This window comes from Centropristis striata, chromosome 1 (assembly GCF_030273125.1).
Source record: "Centropristis striata isolate RG_2023a ecotype Rhode Island chromosome 1, C.striata_1.0, whole genome shotgun sequence".
NCBI lineage: Eukaryota > Metazoa > Chordata > Actinopteri > Perciformes > Serranidae > Centropristis > Centropristis striata.
The window spans coordinates 11,701,226-11,720,952 of NC_081517.1; the positions used below are offsets into that span (position 1 = coordinate 11,701,226).

At 37.3% G+C, this 19,727-nt stretch overlaps 1 protein-coding gene across 1 annotated transcript; it reads right to left on the reverse strand.

Annotated features, from left to right (window-relative positions):
- Positions 1 to 211: 211 nt before the first annotated feature.
- Positions 212 to 19,141, reverse strand: gtpbp2b (GTP binding protein 2b). Its single transcript, XM_059330756.1, has 12 exons — positions 18,839 to 19,141; positions 17,333 to 17,359; positions 15,758 to 15,942; positions 14,583 to 14,694; positions 12,111 to 12,308; positions 11,251 to 11,425; positions 9,713 to 9,932; positions 6,863 to 6,998; positions 5,690 to 5,748; positions 5,356 to 5,527; positions 3,914 to 4,078; positions 212 to 2,766 (listed from the first exon to the last, which is right to left on the reverse strand). Exons 1-12 carry the CDS (start codon positions 19,031 to 19,033, stop codon positions 2,572 to 2,574), a joined length of 1,839 nt encoding a protein of 612 aa, XP_059186739.1. The 5' UTR covers positions 19,034 to 19,141; the 3' UTR covers positions 212 to 2,571.
- Between the last annotated feature and the right edge of the window lie 586 nt (positions 19,142 to 19,727).

A 19,727-nucleotide genomic window follows, 5' to 3' on the forward strand; every position in this document is an offset into this window, starting at 1 on the left:
AAAAGATAAAGGACACAATAAGAAAGAAATATAAAATCAAAAAGAAAGGGAAACAGGAAGATGGGAAAAGACAAAATTAGAAATAGAGAAAAATAAAGAAAGAGAAAATAAAAAAGAGACAAAAAAGAAACAAATAAGATAAAACCAGACAGGAAAAAGAAAATCAGAAAGAAGAATAGAATAAAGAAGAGTCTAAAACCAACAGGAGGAATATCTGAACAGTTTCTTTATTAGTCGGAGGGAAAACAAACTGTTTGTTTGGCGCTCTGCAGACCGACACACATGCAGAATCAACACAAAGTGCAAACAGCGACTCCATCTGATGCTACACACGGCCGGGACGGTACATTCCATATCGAGCTTCACAATTGCACAAAACCTCAGAAGAATGAACTTAAAAACAGTTTCAACACGGGCAGATAGTATTAGATCGGAGTTATTTTCTGCCAGTCGAAGAGCATGCAGGTTATGTTTCGCTGCAAAAAGCCGCCTGAACATCAAACCTACGGAACGACAGTCGGAACAAACCAGAAGATGCAAAAATACGTCAGTCGCTCTGCAGAGAGACTGAAGCTGCTGTAAGGCTGCGACCGAGAAAAACATCTGTTTTATTCCCCAAAACACATTTAATGACACATTTATTCCTCCAACACTTGAGCAGTGAAACCAGCCTGATCGCATAAAGTCACAGGAAACGTCCACGACTTCTTCACACCCGAATTACGTGTTGGTGGCTTGTAATGTGTGAAAATTAAGTTTAAAAAATAGCGCACACGTCGTAGTGAAGACACAGAAGTTACGTAAACAATGGAACTAACATGAAGAACATTAGCTATGTAAAAACAGTTAGTTACGTAAAAACTTTTCATTACGTAAAAAATGTAAATTACGTAAACAACGGAAGTTACATTAATAACATAAGTTCCATAAAAATGTAAGTTCCGTAAAAAAAAAGTTAGTTGTGTAAAAACGGAAGTTACAGAAACGTTACTTATGTAAATAATGTAAATTACATAAACAACGGAAGTTATGTAAACAACCTTAGTTACCTAAAAAGCTGTAAGTTAAGTAAAAACCGTTAAATAAATAATATCGGTTACGTTAACATTAGTTACGTAAAAACAAAACGTGATTCACAAGTCGTGAGCCACGGAAGTTATGAAGAAACTTGTTTACTTTTGTTTTGACACGGACATGAACCGCGTTCTCCTGGTGAAAGTCTGTTCGCAGTTTGTCCGACTAATTCTTCGTAAGTTTCACACATCACATCTCACCAGAGTTCAGGGTTAAGAAGTCGAGGTCATTTCACTTTGTGCGATCAGGCTGGTGAAACTGTGTTTACTGATCGATGATTAATTCTGTTCCGGGCTGAAAAAGTTTCAGTTACTGACTCAAAGGATTCATGTTAATAATTAAAAGTGACAAAGTGCAAAAGAACGGAGGGCAACAGAACGAGTTATAAGAACGATTATTTTCATTATCCAAAGTCCAAAGTGACGTCTCTAAATGTCTTGTTTAGTCAGTCCAAAACCCCAAATATTCACTTTAATGGGATTTAAAACGGAGAAAAGCAGGAAATGTGCAGGAGAAACTTAGTTTTTACACATCAACTCCAGTCCACCAAAACGTCTTGATTCAAGGACAGATCTGTTAATTATTAATGATTCAAACGTTGATAATCTCTTCAGTCAAACTCAGTCTGTGCTTAAAGTTTGTCCCGTGAGCTTTTCTCTGTGTTAAATCATTGAAAACTGAATATCTTTGGGATTTACAGGGTTTTCACATTCTCATGGACAACATTTCCAAACTTTTCAATAACTCTTCAAGGACTTTTTTATAAAAATGTCCATAACTGTGTGAATGAAAGTCTGGGAAACAATGCAGCAAAATTAAAATGTGAAAATATTATTTCTCAACCTAAAGAAAAAAAATGGCGGAAAAAATTTAAAGTAAATTTGCTGTTTTGTTCTTTTAATAAATACATTTATTTTTACCGCAACAATTTCATGGCATCATTCAACAAAACTTCAAAGGATTCCAAAGACTTTTCTAGGCCTGCAAAACTTCCATGACTGTGGGAACTCTGATTCAGACAAAACAAGACATTGGACATTATTTACTGACCCAAATGATTTAAATTAAATCTTTAACGGGTTAACTGATGGTGAAAATGAACGTAACCATGGATAAAAACACTCTTTAACTCTTTTCCCCTATAAAACCTTCCAGAAGACTCCAAAAACATTCACGTGTTGAACTTTGCAAGCTGGAAAAACATGTTGGTGCACGTTAGACCGCTGGAGATAATCCCCCTCTGCAGGCTTCATGTTCAGTCTGAGCGTCTGAAGGAACACATCCCTCACAAATAATCTGCTGCCCGAGGAAACGGAGCCTCTTCAATCAAACGGAGGCTTCAGATTAAACGTCCGGCTTAAGTCCCCTGAGGTCAGCCGGCTTTAACTCACGGACTGATGACGACGGTGATGATGATGATGATGATGGTGATGGTGGACTCTCAGCGGAAGCGAACGAGGACAGAAGTTTAGATCCAGGACGGGCGGATTAATCTCCTCAGGGCTCCTGCAGGTTCTGGTCCTGGTTCTGGTTCTGGTCGTGGTTCTGGGAGGGCGGCAGCAGGCGGGCCACGTGGCCGATGCCCTTGGTGACGCCCTCCCTGAACAGCAGCTTGGCGCCCAGACGCAGGTACTCGGGGTGTTTGATGAAGCGGAATCGAACGACGGCTCGCTCGCCCGTACGCAGCTCGTCCTGCAGCACGGAGAGAACAACAAAATTAGAGACAACAAAGGTTCAATCGTAGAGGTCAAAAGAAGGAAAAAATGAAAAAGAAAGAAAAGAAAGAAAAAGAGAAAATTTGAAAGAAAAAGGTGATAGAACAGAAAATCAGAAAAGACAATCAGAAAGAGGAATAAAAACAATAATAAAATAAAAAGAGGAAAAAATATAAAATGAGTAAGAAAAAAGAGAGTATTAGAAACAAAATCATAGAAAATGAAAAAGAAAAAAGTGAGAGAGGAAAAAAAACAAGAAGAGTCAATTAAAAAGAGGAATAAAAAAGAAAAAAAATAAAAGGAAAAAAAATTAGAAAGAAAAGAAAAGAGATTAAATCATGAAGAGGTAAAGAGAATGAAAAAATAGAAAATTAAAAAAGAAAATTTTAAAGAAAAAAGTGATCAAGCAGAAACTCTAAAAATACGAGAAGAAAAGGGGGAAGAAAAAAACAAGAAAAAAAGGGGGGAAAAATTGAAAATTAGAAAGAAAAAAAAGCATTTGAAAGAAAAAGAGAGACAATTTGAAAGAAAAGAAAAAAGTGCAACAGAAAATCAGAAAAACCAAAGAGTCAATTAGAAAGAGGAATAAATAAATTAACAACAGAAAAAGAGATAATTAGATATAAAAATAAAGGAGATAATCATAAAGAGTTGAAAAAAAAAGAAAAAAAAGGAAAATTAGAAAGGTAAAATAAAAAAAGAACAGGAGGAAAGAAAATGATAAAATTTTAAACAACACGTTTATCACCAAATATTCACTGAAAATCTGTTTACACAGAGCAGAGAGGAGAGGACAGGAGAGGCTGGAAACATGACAATACTTCATATGAAAACATTTTTTTTCAATATTTATGACACCTTTAAAAGTGTTTATATATACATTCTATTTTGTAGAAATTTTAAAGAAATTTCTCAATCAGAGAAATTCAACTTTTTTCTGATTTATGTCATTCTAACTGTGTTATTCTGCACAAAGACATGTTTGAGTTGTTCTGATTGTGCTGATTCCATAGAGCTGCAGGACTTACAGATTTATAGAGATTTTATATGTTGCAGTGAAACACGAGGACACAGAGAGTAAAACGCCTCGTTGGGGTTCAGAAATGAGTTTTCCATAGACCGACCTTTCCATGAAGGCACTCCACGGTAGCCGTCTGCCTGACGTTGCCCACGTGCACGGTGACCTGTGACCCCCGGCGGAAGGTCTTGGCATGGAAGAGCAGGACGATGGCGGCCTCGAACTGACAGCAGATGGTCGGGTTCATCTTGGGACTGACCATCACCATACCCTGCAACAGCCAGGCACACATCACTGTCACCGCACGCTGACACAGCCGCATGTTTCTGTCTTCAGCAACACTCCGGCAGTGTCTGCTGACAACAGTTTGAAACACAAGTTCAAAATGTTTCTGCTGCGACAACGTTAACAAAAGCCTACGAAGTCGTTACACAAAAGGAAACAAACGTTGGATGATGGGTGTTGACTTCACCACTAGCAGGAGAACAAGACGAAGAAACATGAACTTCTGGATATAAAACTTTAATCAGTTGGCGGCTTTACCAACTCAAATTTATCGAGGACGGACTTTAGGCATCGCTGCAGAAGCCTGCAGTGTGTCAAACCTCCAGCAGGGGTCTCCAGCGTCCGGTCCTCTCTATCTCCACACAAACTGAGACGACTTCTCTCCTCATTTATTATCTCAGATAACATACAAATAATGGTCCCATTCAGAAGAAAACAGATGATGAAGCAGGTGTGGTTTGATCGACAGGTGGCTGTCATCAGGAGAGAAGCAGAACAATGTGTATCCACGGCAACATGGACATCTAATCACAACTTTGAGCCTTTCAGCGTGTTTTCACTTCAGTTTATTTCAACATTTTATTTCTTTTAAAAAAGTGTTCGGTCGGACTCAAAGACTCCAAGGAGTCTTGGGTGTACATAAACAGTGGCTACAGTGATAGTGGATGGGCCATTCAGTTTAATGGCAAGTGATTCAAATGACTGGTAGACTGGCACAGAGACAGGCCAGACTTTCCAGCTCTCACGATAGATTATCACGAGAGCTCCTCCGCGACCGGTAGTACGAGGTTGACAGCTGTAAACAAACCTGGGGGGAGTTGATTCATTCAACTGGGAAAAGTCATTCTGTTGTTGCCAAGTCTCTGTCAGACTAAAAAAGTCATACTTGTGGTCACTGATGAGTTCCCGGAGAAGATGTCCTTTGCTCGAAAGTGAGCGGATGTTATATAATCCAAAGTGGAGATCACTGTGGTCGCTCTCGTGGGAGACGGTGCTTTATCCAAATTAATTCTCAGCTCATTGGCTGATTGACGGACAGCCGCAGAACTGAACGCTCGGCGTGTTTCAGTTCAAAGATACTGATAGACAGTCAGAAATCAAATTAAAATGAAAAAATACACAGGTAGATTAAAAATTCCACATGCTCGACCAAATTCTAAACGACCATTAATCGATCATAGATTAATTATTCCTATCCCTAGCCTGAACGGAGCCTTGTGAGTGTTGTTTAGTGCCTAGTCTGTGAGTCATGTGACCTCTGACCTTGCGCAGCAGCGAGCGGTCGAAGTTTCCCAGAGCGAGCGTGGCGGCCTGCCCGGCCCGCAGCACCCTGCAGGCCGAGCGGTTCCTCTGGATGCTGCCAACCTTCAGACGCAGGAAGCGACCCTCGTCAGTCGGCCCAACCACCAGCCGCTCGCCCTCCCTGCACACGCCGCTGGAATATACACAGCACACGCCAATACTGTAAACTCTACAGTACAGTAAATACTATATATATTGTATATTATAAGGCCGCTCACTTTACTATATAGAGATTATAACTAACATGTGAAAAGACTCAATGACAAACCTCATTTGACGTGTTTCGTGTTCTCACCTGTACAGAGTTCCTCCCACCACGGTCCCAACATCAGGAACAGAGTAGATCTCATCCACCTGCACACACACACACACACACACACACACACACACACACACACACACACACACACACAGACACACGCAGACACACACTTCATATCAGCAGATACTCTATATTAAAGGGAATATTTATATATATATCAGCACAACCAATTTCTTCTCAAAATGGCACTTTTATAAACCTGTTTTTATACATATTAATTTAAATTCCTGTAGCACTGTATAGAAAATACAGAATGACATTTAAGTCCAAATAAAAAAAAAATAAAAATAAAAATATGCCCATGAAATAAATAAAACATGCAATGAAATAAATTATAAAATAAAAAATGGGCAATAAATATTGAAATTAATTTAAAAAATATATATATATAAATTAGCCAGCTATATATATATATATATATATTTTAAAGGCTTTTAAAAGGACTACTTTTTAATAAATAAATGACCTGGATTTTGTTTTTAAATAATGTTTTTGAAAGGACTTCTTTTATTTACTTCAGGGTCTTCTGTGGGATTATAGGAAAAAAATCCCTGAAATAAACATCCTTTTTTAATGCGTTATTATTTTTTGTATTTAAAAAAAAATAACTTAATATATATTTATATTTACATTATTTATTTCAGTATTTATATATTAGGCAATTTATTTATTTTAATATTTAAATGTCAATCAATTAAAAAGTACCTAGATGTGTGTGTGTGTGCGTGTAAATGGTATGGACCTGCACTTATATATCACTTTTCTAGACTCTTTGCGACCACTCAAAGCTCTTTACACTACAGACTACAGACTCATTCACCCGTTCACAAACACATTCATACTGGTGGCAGAGGCTACCCTAAACGGTACCACCTGCCACCATTGGGAATTCATTCACACACTGATGAAGCAATTTGGGGTTCAGTATCTTGCTCAAGGATACTTCGACATGTAGACTGCCATGGTCAGGGATCGAACCACCAACCATCCGATCAGTATGTGACTGCTCTACCAACTGAGCCACAGCCGCCCCTCGGTGTGTCTGCGTGTGTGTCCGCGCATGTGTGTGTGTGTGTGTGTGTGTGTGTGTGTGTGTGTGTGTGTGTGTGTGTGTGTGTGTGTGTATGTGTGTGTGTGTGTGTGTACCTGGAACTCTGTGAGCTGCTGCATCAGCTCCTCCTGCTCCTTGCTGTTGCTGAGTGGAGGCAGGATGTTCAAGAAAACCTTCAGCAGGTCCAGACTTTCTCCAGACACACTGGACAAGGTGAAGATAGGTGTGATGCTGCACGCACACACACACACACACACACACACACACACACAGTGGAAATGTTAATCATACTGATAGCTGTATCTAATAGTTTGTCCAATGTGGGCAAAGTTGTGACACAGTTTCATGCCCCACTGAGGAACTTTCATAGGAATGAACTGGGAACTGAGTGACCTGCTACAGCAGTAGTATAATTCTACAACCTCATTTAGCAGACGCTTTTACCCAAAGTAATATACATGTTTGAGTTCACAGACAATAAGCAAAAATGAAGTCAAAAGACAACACAGTCGGAGCTTTAGGTTCAGTTTGATTTTTTTTTTTTCATTTGTGTAGATTGCGTGTGAAGGTGTTCAGTAAAGAGCCTTCAGGTCTTTAGAGTCTTCTTAAAGATTGAGAGGGACTCAGCAGATCGGATGGAGTTTGAGGGAACTACAGAGAAGAAGTTGTAGTAGTAGTATTAACAGTAGTATCAGCAGTATTTGTACTCACCATGCAGACTGCAGTAGCAGTAGTATTTGTACTCACCATGCAGGCAGCAGTAGTAGTAGTAGTACTGGTAGTAGTCATATTATTAACAGTAGTAGTAGTATTAACAGTAGTATCAGCAGTATTTGTACTCACAAAGTAGTAGTATTAGTACTCACTTGGTTTTTGGGTTGTGAACGATAAACCGATGCGATGGGATATTCAGTTTAACAATTGAGAGATAGGGCTGAAAAATAAAGTGCTTTCTCTGTTTAACAAACAGCTGCACATGAATATCAAGCTGCATTCTGTATTTATACTGTGAACTATGTCCTGCTCAGGGGCACGGGAATGCCTTTATATTATACTATTTTTTATTATTATTTGCGTCTGTATATAGACAATCCTAGTGATTAATTTGTTATTTAATTTCCCAGAACATGATTGTGTTGTGTTTTATTAGTTTAGATGATTAAGGGAAAATGTAAATGATGTCACTCAAATCAAACCTACACTCACCTACTACACCTCACGTGGGACTGATGGAAATGACAAACGATGGATAAGTGTTTCTTGTTGACAGACAAACTCTCTACTGTTTGTTTTTTTTACTTTAGTATCCATAATAAATCTCAATGTTGGAAATAACAGATCTTGAAAGGAAAAAAAGCTTCTAGAACAATTTTTCTTTACATTATTATAAATGTAGAAATATGTTTTGTGGTGTTTTAAACTCCATGGCGAATCAGAACATAAATAAAATATAAAACTGTGACACACTATAAAATATCTACAACACATATTAACCGTAGAATCAAATCAAATCGTATCGTTCTTACACCGCATCGATTCTTATGGAATCCGTCTGTAATAAAAGTATATCGTTTTTCAGTCGTATGGTACGGTAACCTGTGTATCTAGATGTGTATCGAATCGTTTATCACAGAGAGATGTACAACTCTAGTACTGACCATGTGGACTGCAGTACTAGTAGTATTAACAGTAGTATTAGCAGTATTTGTACCCACCAATAAGTATTAACAGTATTAGTAGTATTAACAGTAGTATTAGCAGTATTTGTACCCACCACTAAGTTTTAACAGTATTAGTAGTATTAACAGTAGAATTAGCAGTATTTGTACCAACCAATAAGTATTAACAGTACTATTAGTATAAACAGTAGTATTAGCAGTATTTGTACCCACCACTAAGTATTAACAGTATTATTAGTATTAACAGTAGTATTAGCAGTATTTGTACCCACCACTAAGTATTAACAGTATTAGTAGTATTAACAGTAGTATTAGCAGTATTTGTACCCACCACTAAGTATTAACAGTATTAGTAGTATTAACAGTAGTATTAGCAGTATTTGTACCCACCACTAAGTATCAACAGTACTAGTAGTATTAACAGTAGTATTAGCAGTATTTGTACCCACCACTAAGTATTAACAGTATTAGTAGTATTAACAGTAGTATTAGCAGTATTTGTACCCACCACTAAGTATTAACAGTATTAGTAGTATTAACAGTAGTATTAGCATTATTTGTACCCACCAATAAGTATTAACAGTACTAGTAGTATTAACAGTAGTATTAGCAGTATTTTTACCCACCACTAAGTATTAACAGTATTAGTAGTATTAACAGTAGTATTAGCAGTTTTTGTACCCACCACTAAGTATTAACAGTATTAGTAGTATTAACAGTCGTATTAGCAGTATTTGTACCCACCACTAAGTATTAACAGTACTAGTAGTATTAACAGTAGTATTAGCAGTATTTGTACCCACCACTAAGTATTAACAGTATTAGTAGTATTAACAGTAGTATTAGTAGTATTTGTACCCACCACTAAGTATTAACAGTATTAGTAGTATTAACAGTAGTATTAGCAGTATTTGTACCCACCACTAAGTATTAACAGTACTAGTAGTATTAACAGTAGTATTAGCAGTATTTGTACCCACCACTAAGTATTAACAGTACTAGTAGTATTAACAGTAGTATTAGCAGTATTTGTACCCACCACTAAGTATTAACAGTATTAGTAGTATTAACAGTAGTATTAGCATTATTTGTACCCACCAATAAGTTTTAACAGTACTAGTAGTATTAACAGTAGTATTAGCAGTATTTGTACCCACCACTAACTATTAACAGTACTAGTAGTATTAACAGTAGTATTAGCAGTATTTGTACCCACCACTAAGTATTAACAGTACTAGTAGTATTAACAGTAGTATTAGTACTGACCATGCAGACTGGGTGAACTGCTGCGCGGCGGTCACGGCGTCGTCGGGGCTCGACACCACCATGGGCACCTTGTTGCAGCCCGGCTGCTTCAGGACTCGCTCCAGCTGCCGGACGGTTCTGTCCACGGTGCCGCGGGAGCACAGGTCCACTTTACTGACCACAATGAAGATGGGAACTTTCAACGCCATGGCCAGGCCCAAGTGCTCCCGGGTCGTACCGGCTGGACGGAGGAGAGCGGGAACACTGTGAGCATGCTGACATCAAAATAAAATACTTCATTACCCAGAAACCATCTGGCAGGAGAGAAGAACTTTTACTTTTAAATCTATGTGCTTTGTTAGATTTTCCTTTTTGTTTTATATATATGAAAAGGATTTTTATACAGGATTGTATACAAAGTACAGAATGCCATCTACGACCAAATAAAAAATAAATACATAAAGAAAAATAAATATGCCAATGAAATAAATTATAAGGTTAATTAAATGAAAAATAATAATAATAATTAAAAAAAATATATATATACCTATATATATATATATATATATATTTAAAAAAACGTCTTAAAAAATTATATATATATATATATATATATATATAATTTTTTTAAGACGTTTTTTTAAAAGGACTACTTTTTAATAGATAACCTGGATTTTATTTTTAAAATAATGTTTTTGAAAGGACTTCTTTTATTTACTTCAGGGGACTTTTGTGGGATTATAAATTATAATATATTAATAATAATTAATTATTATATATTTAAAAAATCCCTGGAATAAGTAAAAGTAATAAATAATATTATAATTTTTTTTATGGATTTACTTATTAATATATATTTATATTTACATTATTTATTTCAGTATTTATATGATAGTCGTATTGATTTATTTATTTCATGGGCACATTTATTTATTTTAATATTGACTGAAATGTCAATCAATTAAAAAGTGCCTAGATTTATGTGTGTGTGTTCATGTGTGTGTGTGTCTGTGTGAGTGTGTGTGTATGTTTGTGTGTCTGTGCGTGCTTGTTTGTGTGTGTCTGTGTGTGTGTCTTACGTGCCCCTCCCCTCACTTTGCTCTCCCTGTGTCATGTCATTCATTCTGTGTCTTGTTTGTCTTCAGGTGTAATCAGTTTGGCTGTTTGGGGGAAATTGTACCAGCAGCGGCGGCAGCGGCGGCGGCGGCGGCGGCGGCGGCCTGCAGCTGGTGATCTGGCCTTTTGTTTGGTTTGGTTTTTCCCCTTTGTTTTCTGGTGGGACTGGTGGCTTAGTTTTCGGTTATTTATTTCTATTTTTTGTTTTACTTAGATTATGGTCCATTGGCAGAAGGGCTTCTTTTGGATCCGCCGGCCCATTGAGGGTCGGTCCAAAGGCCCACCAGACCTTTTGCTTCCAGTAGAGATTTGATTCCCTTTCGGTTGTTTTGTTTGTCTTGTTGTAAAAAATCATTGTTTGTGCCACTCCTGACTCTGTGGCAGTTGTGTGCACGTCTGTGTGTGTGTGTGTGTGTGTGTGTGTGTGTGTGTGTGTCTCTCACCGATGCCTGTGTTGGCGCTCACAACCAGCATGGCGGAGTCGGGGCAGTAGCTGGTGAGGCCGAAGATGGTCGTCTTCAGGTACTTGTGGTGTCCGGCCAGATCAATGAAGGTGATCATCTTAGAGGAGCTCTCACAGATCTCCTCGGCCGTCCGGGACTCACTGTAGTTCACCACCTGCACACACACACACACACACACACACACACACACACGCATACACACAGTTCATATCAGCAGATATTCTATATTAAGGGGCAGATTTATGTTAAACTGAGCTGATGTTTATGATATTTTATATTTTTGTTTAGATTTCAGTTTGGGACTTCATAAAAACAATGTATTTCAAGCACAACTTATTGTATTTGTGTAGTAAAATATTGTTCTATTTGTTATTTTCTTATTATAATTAAAATATTATAATTTACAATATATTACCAAACAAATAAATAAAAGAGCATTATTATATGAATTGTAATTTAATAATAATATATATATATATTACCTCATATTGATTTTATCTTTTTTTAATCTGTTTTATTCAGTTTTTAGTCGAGCTTTTATTTAAATATTGTATTTGCTATTATAACAGTTTTTAAATCTTTTTAAATGTATTTGTTGCTGTCTTGTTCTTAAATCTACTCCATAGTTTTACTACTACTACTGTTATTAAAGGATTTAAATCTATTTTATTACATTTTCCCCATTGTTTTTTTCATTTTTACGCTCTTGTTTTGTCTTTCTATCCTCTGACCTGCATGAAAAGTGTTGTATATCAGTTTGATTGATTGATGTTAGAAAATGATTGATTCTGACTCATATCTACATCTGCAGTATAATATATATTAAAGTGAAGTCTCACCTCTCCCTTGCTGTTGAAGCCGAGGATCTCGAAGCTGATGCTGGAGGTTCGTCCCGTCTGGATCTCGTGCAGATGTCTGAAGAGGTTGAGCCGCGCCCGGCCGCGCCCGTTGTCCAGCTCGCCCTGCGTCAGCACGCCCAGCAGGGTCGACTTCCCCGAATCCACGTTCCCCAGAACCGCCACCCGTAGGTCCAGGAACTGTCTCGGTCCAAGACAACATGACAGAGGAGAGGAGAGGAGAGGAGAGGAGAGGAGAGGAGAGGAGAGGAGAGGAGAGGAGAGGAGAGGAGAGGAGAGGAGAGGAGAGGAGAGGAGAGGTTTTGGTTGGTTTTCAAAATCCCTTTATTGCACTATTTCAGGGATACACCAGATAATTTTAGTGGAAAAATACAAAATTAAATTTTCAGGTTTTTTCGGTTTCAGTCCTGCCAGAACTGAAACCGGCTCCACGCAACCAGCATCCTGGACCCGGCTCCTACGTGTCAGCCAGATAGCCAGCACCGGACAAGAAGTTCAACAGGAGGTGCACAGCCTTCTTCTGGACAGAGTATTTGGGGCCAAAAATAAATAAACCAAAAGAAAACTCCTCCCCAAAACCTTCAAACCAACTTTTTACAAGCTCAAACAAGGCTGACAGACGAGGACATTCAACAAACAGATGTTCCAATGTCTCAGTTCTAGAACAAAAACACACCCCTCCCCCAGCTCCGGATCAAGGTGCGCTCTGTATCTGTTTGTAGCTATCGCGCCGTGTACAACCCTCCACTGGAGGTCAGCTGTCCACTTCTCAACGGGCAGCTTGTACAGGCAACGCCAACTGCCTTTCTGGGAAGAGTTTGGACCAAAGAACTCAGTCCACCTCGACTCCTTTACTCCTTCCAAGGACACAAGGTTCAGCAACTTCACAAGAGGTTCGTACATTTCTGCCTTTCCTGCATCCTGAAACTTGCTGAGGCGAGAGATTTTAAAAGAGAGCAGCTGGCCTCCTCCCTCCTGCCAGTCCCCCACAGCTGGAGCGATGGACAGGGAAACTGTAGTTACTGTCCTCAATCCACTGGTCACGCAGGGGGGCATCCTCAACAAAAGCCCTTAGGGGCCGTGTCAGGGCGTCAAAGAGCTCTCTCACCACTCTGTTTACCAGCCTGAGAGAGGAGAAGGTACAGTCGGCTCTTATGTTGTTTACAGACGGTTTCATCAAATGGCCCACCTTTGTGTATCCAGCCTCCCTCAGACTGTTTCGCAGGCTGGCAGACTCAATTACTTGAGTCTTAAATCAATTATTGAAGAACAGCGGTTCCTCAAATAACCACATTCCAGGAATTTTATTCCCAATTCTTGCAGTCCTTGCCACCTGCCAAGACTGAGGAGTAAAAGGGCTTCAGTGCAGTGAGCTCCACCTCAGCGAGCTGTAAAAGGAAGAGCTGCTTGTCGTAGCCCAACCTGCCAGCTCGCCTTAGCAGAAGCTTGGCTGTGTCCAGCCAGCTTGGGCCACAGTCATACAAAACTTTTTTGCTGTTTGCAGTCTAAAAGCAGCAATCTTTGCCTGGATATTTATAAGTTCCTGTCCACCTTCTGCCAGAGGCAAGTAAAGGACTGCTGCCCAATGCCGACGGACCAGAAAAAATCCACGATATCCCTCTGAATGTTATCAATCAGACCTCTAGGTGGCGTCAACGCAAGAAGTCACTGTTGCGTGCACGGTCCCCCACTGTCGCCCTATGCTGCCTGCTATTTGTGCAGACAGTTAAACCGTTTATGTCCAACATCTCCTCATTCAAAACATTTCATCTGTCCTGTATCAGTTTATTTGAGGTGGTGCCACACTGTAAAAAAAAGTTATTTTCCAGAAATGTACTGTGCTATTTAACAGGGTTTTCCTTCTCTTTTTCTACATGAAGTGCAAATGCCATAAAACCAGTAAATAACTTTTAATCTAAATATTAACCATGAAATGGAAGTTGAAATCTGTAAATGAATATAATGGGACTTTATTTATTTTTATTATTTTTTACAGTATTATCTAATTGTTTAATGGTCTTGAATGTTAAATTACACTGACTTTATTTAGAAATACAAACAAATACACATCATATTGCTGAATGTAAAACAAAGGAAACTTTCTGTTTACAGTTAAACTTTACTTAATTTAATGTAAAAAAAAAAAAAAAGGTAATAATAAAATGGTAAAAAGCCATAACGTCATATTAAAGTTAAAAAAACATACGTTATTCTACACACACACACACACACACACACACACATGTATATTAAAATACAGATATTTCCTCTATAATATCTGTTTTTAAAAAGACATTTCATTAAAGAAATGTTTTACTGATATTAGAAAGCAAGGGTGTGACAACTTTTGCTACCAGTTTTTTTTTCTTTCTTCAGTGTATAGCGTCCACGATCTGTGATGTTGTTTTTGCAACACACACACACACACACACACACACACACAAACTCTCTCACCTGCTGATCGTCTGGAACTTTCCTGACGAGGACTTCTGCGATCTTGCGGGTGTTTCTGTCCGAGTCGTAGTCGACCTCGCGCTCTCTGAGCAGAGTGATGTCAGCGCCGACTCTGAGAGAGACGAGACGAAGAAGAAGTCTCACACACACTGCGGTCAGTCAGGACTCACTGCTGGGCTCAGTGTGTGTCAGAGAATCTACCTGCAGAGATCTGAAACTGTTAATAAATCATGAGTTACTTTTATTCTTGGACATTCTGCAGTGAGTTATAGATTCTGAAATTGACTCTAATTTACTCTTTTTATTATGGGTCTTAATTTTATTTCTAATTTTTGAAAAACAATATTATTTTGTCATTTGCTTATTTATTTATTTTTTTACAGTCCTTATGTCTGTTTATTTATTTATTGTTAAAGCATTGTGTGTCTTAAATTATTTTTTTTTTTAAAAAGAAGTAATATTTTATTTTGACTTTTGTTTATTTACTTTTTTTAAGGTCCTTGCGTTAAATGTATTATTTATTGTATTTATTTATTATTTATTGGATGATTGTTAAAGCCTTGTTGGTCTTTAATTTATTTACAATTTTTAAAACACATTTTATTTTGACATTTGTTTATTTCAAAAAAAAATTATGGCTCTTACGCTTTTTATTTATTGTAGTTTTATTTTATTTATTTATTACTATTGATTGATTGATCGTTAAAGCCTTGTGGGTCTTTAATTTATTTAAAAAAATGAATATTTATATTTTGTCATTTGTTTGATTTTAAAAACAATTTACGGTCCTAATGTTTCTTTTTTTTTTTTGGCATTTTTCATGCTTTTATTGAAAGTGACAGATAGAAAGGGGGAGACAGAGGGGAGGACATGCGGCAAAGGGACCTCAGGCTGGATTCGAACCCGGGTCCCCCGCAGCAAGGACTCAGCCTTAATGGTATGCGCTCTACCAGTGTGAGCCACCGGGACGCCCATGTTTCTTTTTTTAAGTTATTGACAGCCTTGTAGGTCTTTAATTTATTTATAATTTTTTTTAAAGATTCTTAGATATTAAGCTTTAAAAAAGTTCTTGGATCAGCTGACTCTTTGCAGGCTTTTTGTTCTGTCAAAACCCTTTAAAACCAACATTTTGGTTTATTCCACAGTGACACAGACTGTAGAACCAGGCGACCTACTTCTCGGCCATCCTCTTTAAGGTCTTGAGCGAGGCCTTCATGTCGGCGTCGGTCAGGCCGACCAACAGGCCGTTATCCTCCACACCGATCTGGTACACGGCCTCGCCGCGGCCCTCCTGCAGCCGCCACTTGAGCTGCGTGGCGAGGTGCTCGAATCGGTACTGAGTGGGATTCACCAGCTTCAGCTGCAGGAGGACGGGACACACAGGTGAACATCAGCACAGCAGAGTCAATAACATCACCACCAAACATTCAGCTGAATATTTTCTACATTTACTGATGAAATCTTTAGACAATAAAACATCCAAAAATAGTAAAGAAAATAATAATACCTGTTTTAATTTATTATTACCAGCCCAAGGTCACTCTTAACAGTATTGTGTATGCATTTCACAGTTTGTCCATCAGAGGGCGCTAATGAGTTTATATTAAGACAATAAAATGTCCCACTTTTTATATTCATCACAATTCCTTAATAACAATAAACAATAAATATTCAGTATTATTCTGACTATAAATTGTGAATATATATTTAAACACAAATACAACAAAAATGTTGGGGAAAAATGCTTTTGAATGCATTTTAAAACATGAATGAACATATATATAACATACGTAACTGCATTATAATAATGATAATAATGATGTTGTTTATTATTGTAATAAAGGGCTACAAGTACAGTTAATAAATCTGCCGGTTATCTTCTGGATTAATTAATTAAACATTTGCTTTATTAAATGTCAGAAAATAGTGGGAAAAAAGCCTTTCCCACATCCAGTAGTCCAATATAGTCCAATATTTTGTTAAATTCTCCATCAATTGAGTTAGCATTGAAGCTGTGATGATAATAATAATAATAATAAGAAGAAGAAGAATAAAAACTAATCAGTATCAATTATCAGTAATTCCCAGCAGGGCTGCAACTGACAAACTAACCTGCTGATTACTTTCCAGATCATTTAGTCGTTTGTCTATAAATATCTGATTATTATTATACATAAATAAAATAGTTATAATTTTCCCGAGGCGGAGGAGATGGAGGAGCATCAGTCCACATTCCAAAAATATCACACTTATTCTCATTAATTTTCAAATTTTAGAAAATACTTTCTTGCATTTTTTTCTTAAAGAAAAAAATAACTTAAACAATTATTAAATTATAAAATTGACTAAGACTAATCGCTGCAGCTCTAATTACAATAATTTTGTAATATCATTGTTATTATTATTATTATTATTATTAAGAAGAAGAAAATGGATGGTAGAATGGATTTATTTATTTGCAAGTTAAAATAATATGATTTATGGTCCACATATGAATTAGACAGAAGGTCAGAGAGAACTCTGAAAATACAATTTTAACTCATTTTAAAATAAATAAAACTAAAATACCTCCTTTAAGAGCCCAGTAGACATATACAAAACAACATTCATAATGTTCTGCAGTTCATATTTTTTGTGAAAAACCTGCACTACACTAAATAGCATTACTACTAGTAATAATAATACCAACAGTAAAAATAACAATAATAGTAATAGTAATAATAAAGAGCAGAAACTGAAGTGTGAGTTACCTTGTACTCAATGTTTCCTTCTTCAGCCTGGAAATACAGAAAAACACTGATTACTGTCAAATGTATTGTAAACAATACGGCGTGTTTGTCCAATAACGTTTTGGTGCCATTTTTAAATAAAGACTCTAAGACTAAGACAAAAACATTTCCTGCTATTACTTATTACTAGGGGTTTTCTTGTTTTTTCCTTCCATATTCATATATATATATATCATGTCATACTTGCAATGTAATTTTAAATAACAATTAGATGTATTTGCAATCTGTGCAGGCCAAGTTATAAATGTTAGTTTATTAATGTGTTGCATAATATATGTTTTCATAACTGGCCCCTGGGCTCCTGTCATGTTACTAATGTGTTTATCCCTGGCTTAAACAGTTAAACACTGAAAGTTAGATGCCTATTAGTATTAAAAACAACAGGCCTTCTTGTTGTTTAAACACTCACACACACATATATATATATATTTATATATATATATATATATATATATATACATATTATACATTTATAAAGCCCAGCTGAGAATAAGAGTACTCTAACGACATGTTACAGATATTTTACTGCTGATGTGTGAAGTTAAAGTGTCAGTAAATCGCCTGGAAGTAACTCGGGTTTGCTGCAGTAACACTAGCTGGGCTCCTGTCATGTTACTAAAGTGAGTATCCCAAAGTTAGAAGCTAAAAACAGTAAAGCAAACACTGCTTCTTCTTGTTCAAACATATGCCGAATTATAAATCGGCCTTTGTTTTTTTCATTAAAGACACTAAGTGACTTCTATGATAATTGTGCCTTCACCTTCCAGACAAAAATATCTTTAATTGTGAGAATTTTGAATGCAGTTCGGCGCGATGTTCTCTCCGGTCGACAGAGCTGCGGGTATTGGCGATAAATGCTCCTTAAATATTTATTTTATTATATATTTATGAAGCCCAGCTGAGAATACGAATACTCTCACGACTTGTTACAGATTTACTGCTGTTGTATTAATGCAAAGTGTCAATAAATCGCCTGTAAGTAGCTCGGGTTTGCTGCAGTAACACGAGCTGGGCTCCTGTCATGTATCCCTGGCTAACAGTTAAACACTGAAAGTTAGCAGCTAAAAATAGTAAAGCAAACTCTGCTTCTTGTTGATCAAACATATGCCGAATTATAAATCGGCCTTTATTTTTTCATTAAAAACATTCAGTGAACTTCTCTGATAGTTGTGCCTTCACCTTTTAGACAAAAATATCTTTAATTGTGAGAACTTTGAATGCAGTTCGGCGTGAGATTCTTTTCAGGAGACAGAGCTGCGGGTATTGGCGGTAAATGCTCCTTTATAAAGCCCAGCTGAGAATAAGAGAACTCTCACGACATGTCCCAGATACTTTATCATATATATCATATATAATATATATTTATGACAGTAAATCGCCTGGAAGTAGCTGCAGTAACACTAGCTAGCAGGCTGGTTTAGCTGGTGTCCCGTTAATCCCCGGGCTACAGAGCGGACGCTACGGTACCTCCGGAGGGAAATACGGCGGCGGTGTTCTGTTGTTCCTGTTGTTCTTTTTATTCCGTCTCTTTCGGCCCCGTTTGCCTCTTCTCGTCCGCGACTTTTTCGACGTTTTCTTGCCGTTGTTGCCGGAGCCGGAGCCCGGTCCGTGTCTGCTGCCGTGCCCGGGCGACACTGCACCACTCTCGGACAAATCCACCATCGTCCCCGGCGGCTCGTAGCTGTCGGTCACCGGCAGAACGGGGCTGAACTCACGGTAATAAAATGAACTGTGATGAATACGGAGCTCCTGTTTCTAACATCACATCTAGCAAAACACACGGCCTGTCTGTCTGCGTGGAGGATGGATGCTCTCTCCTCAGCATCAGCAGCTCCATCAACCCGCCATCACCCCGCGCGGCTTCCGGAAACAACTTTCAAAATAAGGTCAGCAGCAGGTTTTACAGATAGGACATTTCAAAGTAAAAGTACGGCTGAGATTTGTATACTGTACACTATATTTTAAAAAAATAAAAACAAAATTAAAAAAAATATCCAGAAAATTATTGTATTACTCAACAGGATTTTTCTTGTTTGAGTGAAAATGCCATTAATAAGATTTAAATATATATATATATTCCAAATATTACACTACTGTAACTTTTTTTCATTATTCTACAGATTTTTTTAATTATTTGAATTAATAAATACAGATACTTACTATATATTGTCCATATTTTTAGCTGCATCTGAACTTATTAATGTTTTAAATAGATAATTAATTATATATATACATATGTATATATATATATATATGTGTGTGTGTGTGTGTGTGTGTGTGTGTGTGTGTGTGTGTGTTTCATTTATTTATATAAATTAAAATGTAAGAAAACAGAAAGATTTCAGTTCTAGCTTGT

Coding starts and splice junctions, on each gene's coding strand:
- gtpbp2b (XM_059330756.1), bottom strand. CDS start 19,033: ATGGTGGATTTGTCCGAGAGTGGTGCAGTGTCGCCCGGGCACGGCAGC. Junction 12,309..14,582: donor AAGTTCCAGACGATCAGCAG/GTGAGAGAGTTT, acceptor GGACCGAGACAG/TTCCTGGACCTACGGGTGGC. Junction 5,528..5,689: donor GTGGGAGGAACTCTGTACAG/GTGAGAACACGA, acceptor TGTATATTCCAG/CGGCGTGTGCAGGGAGGGCG.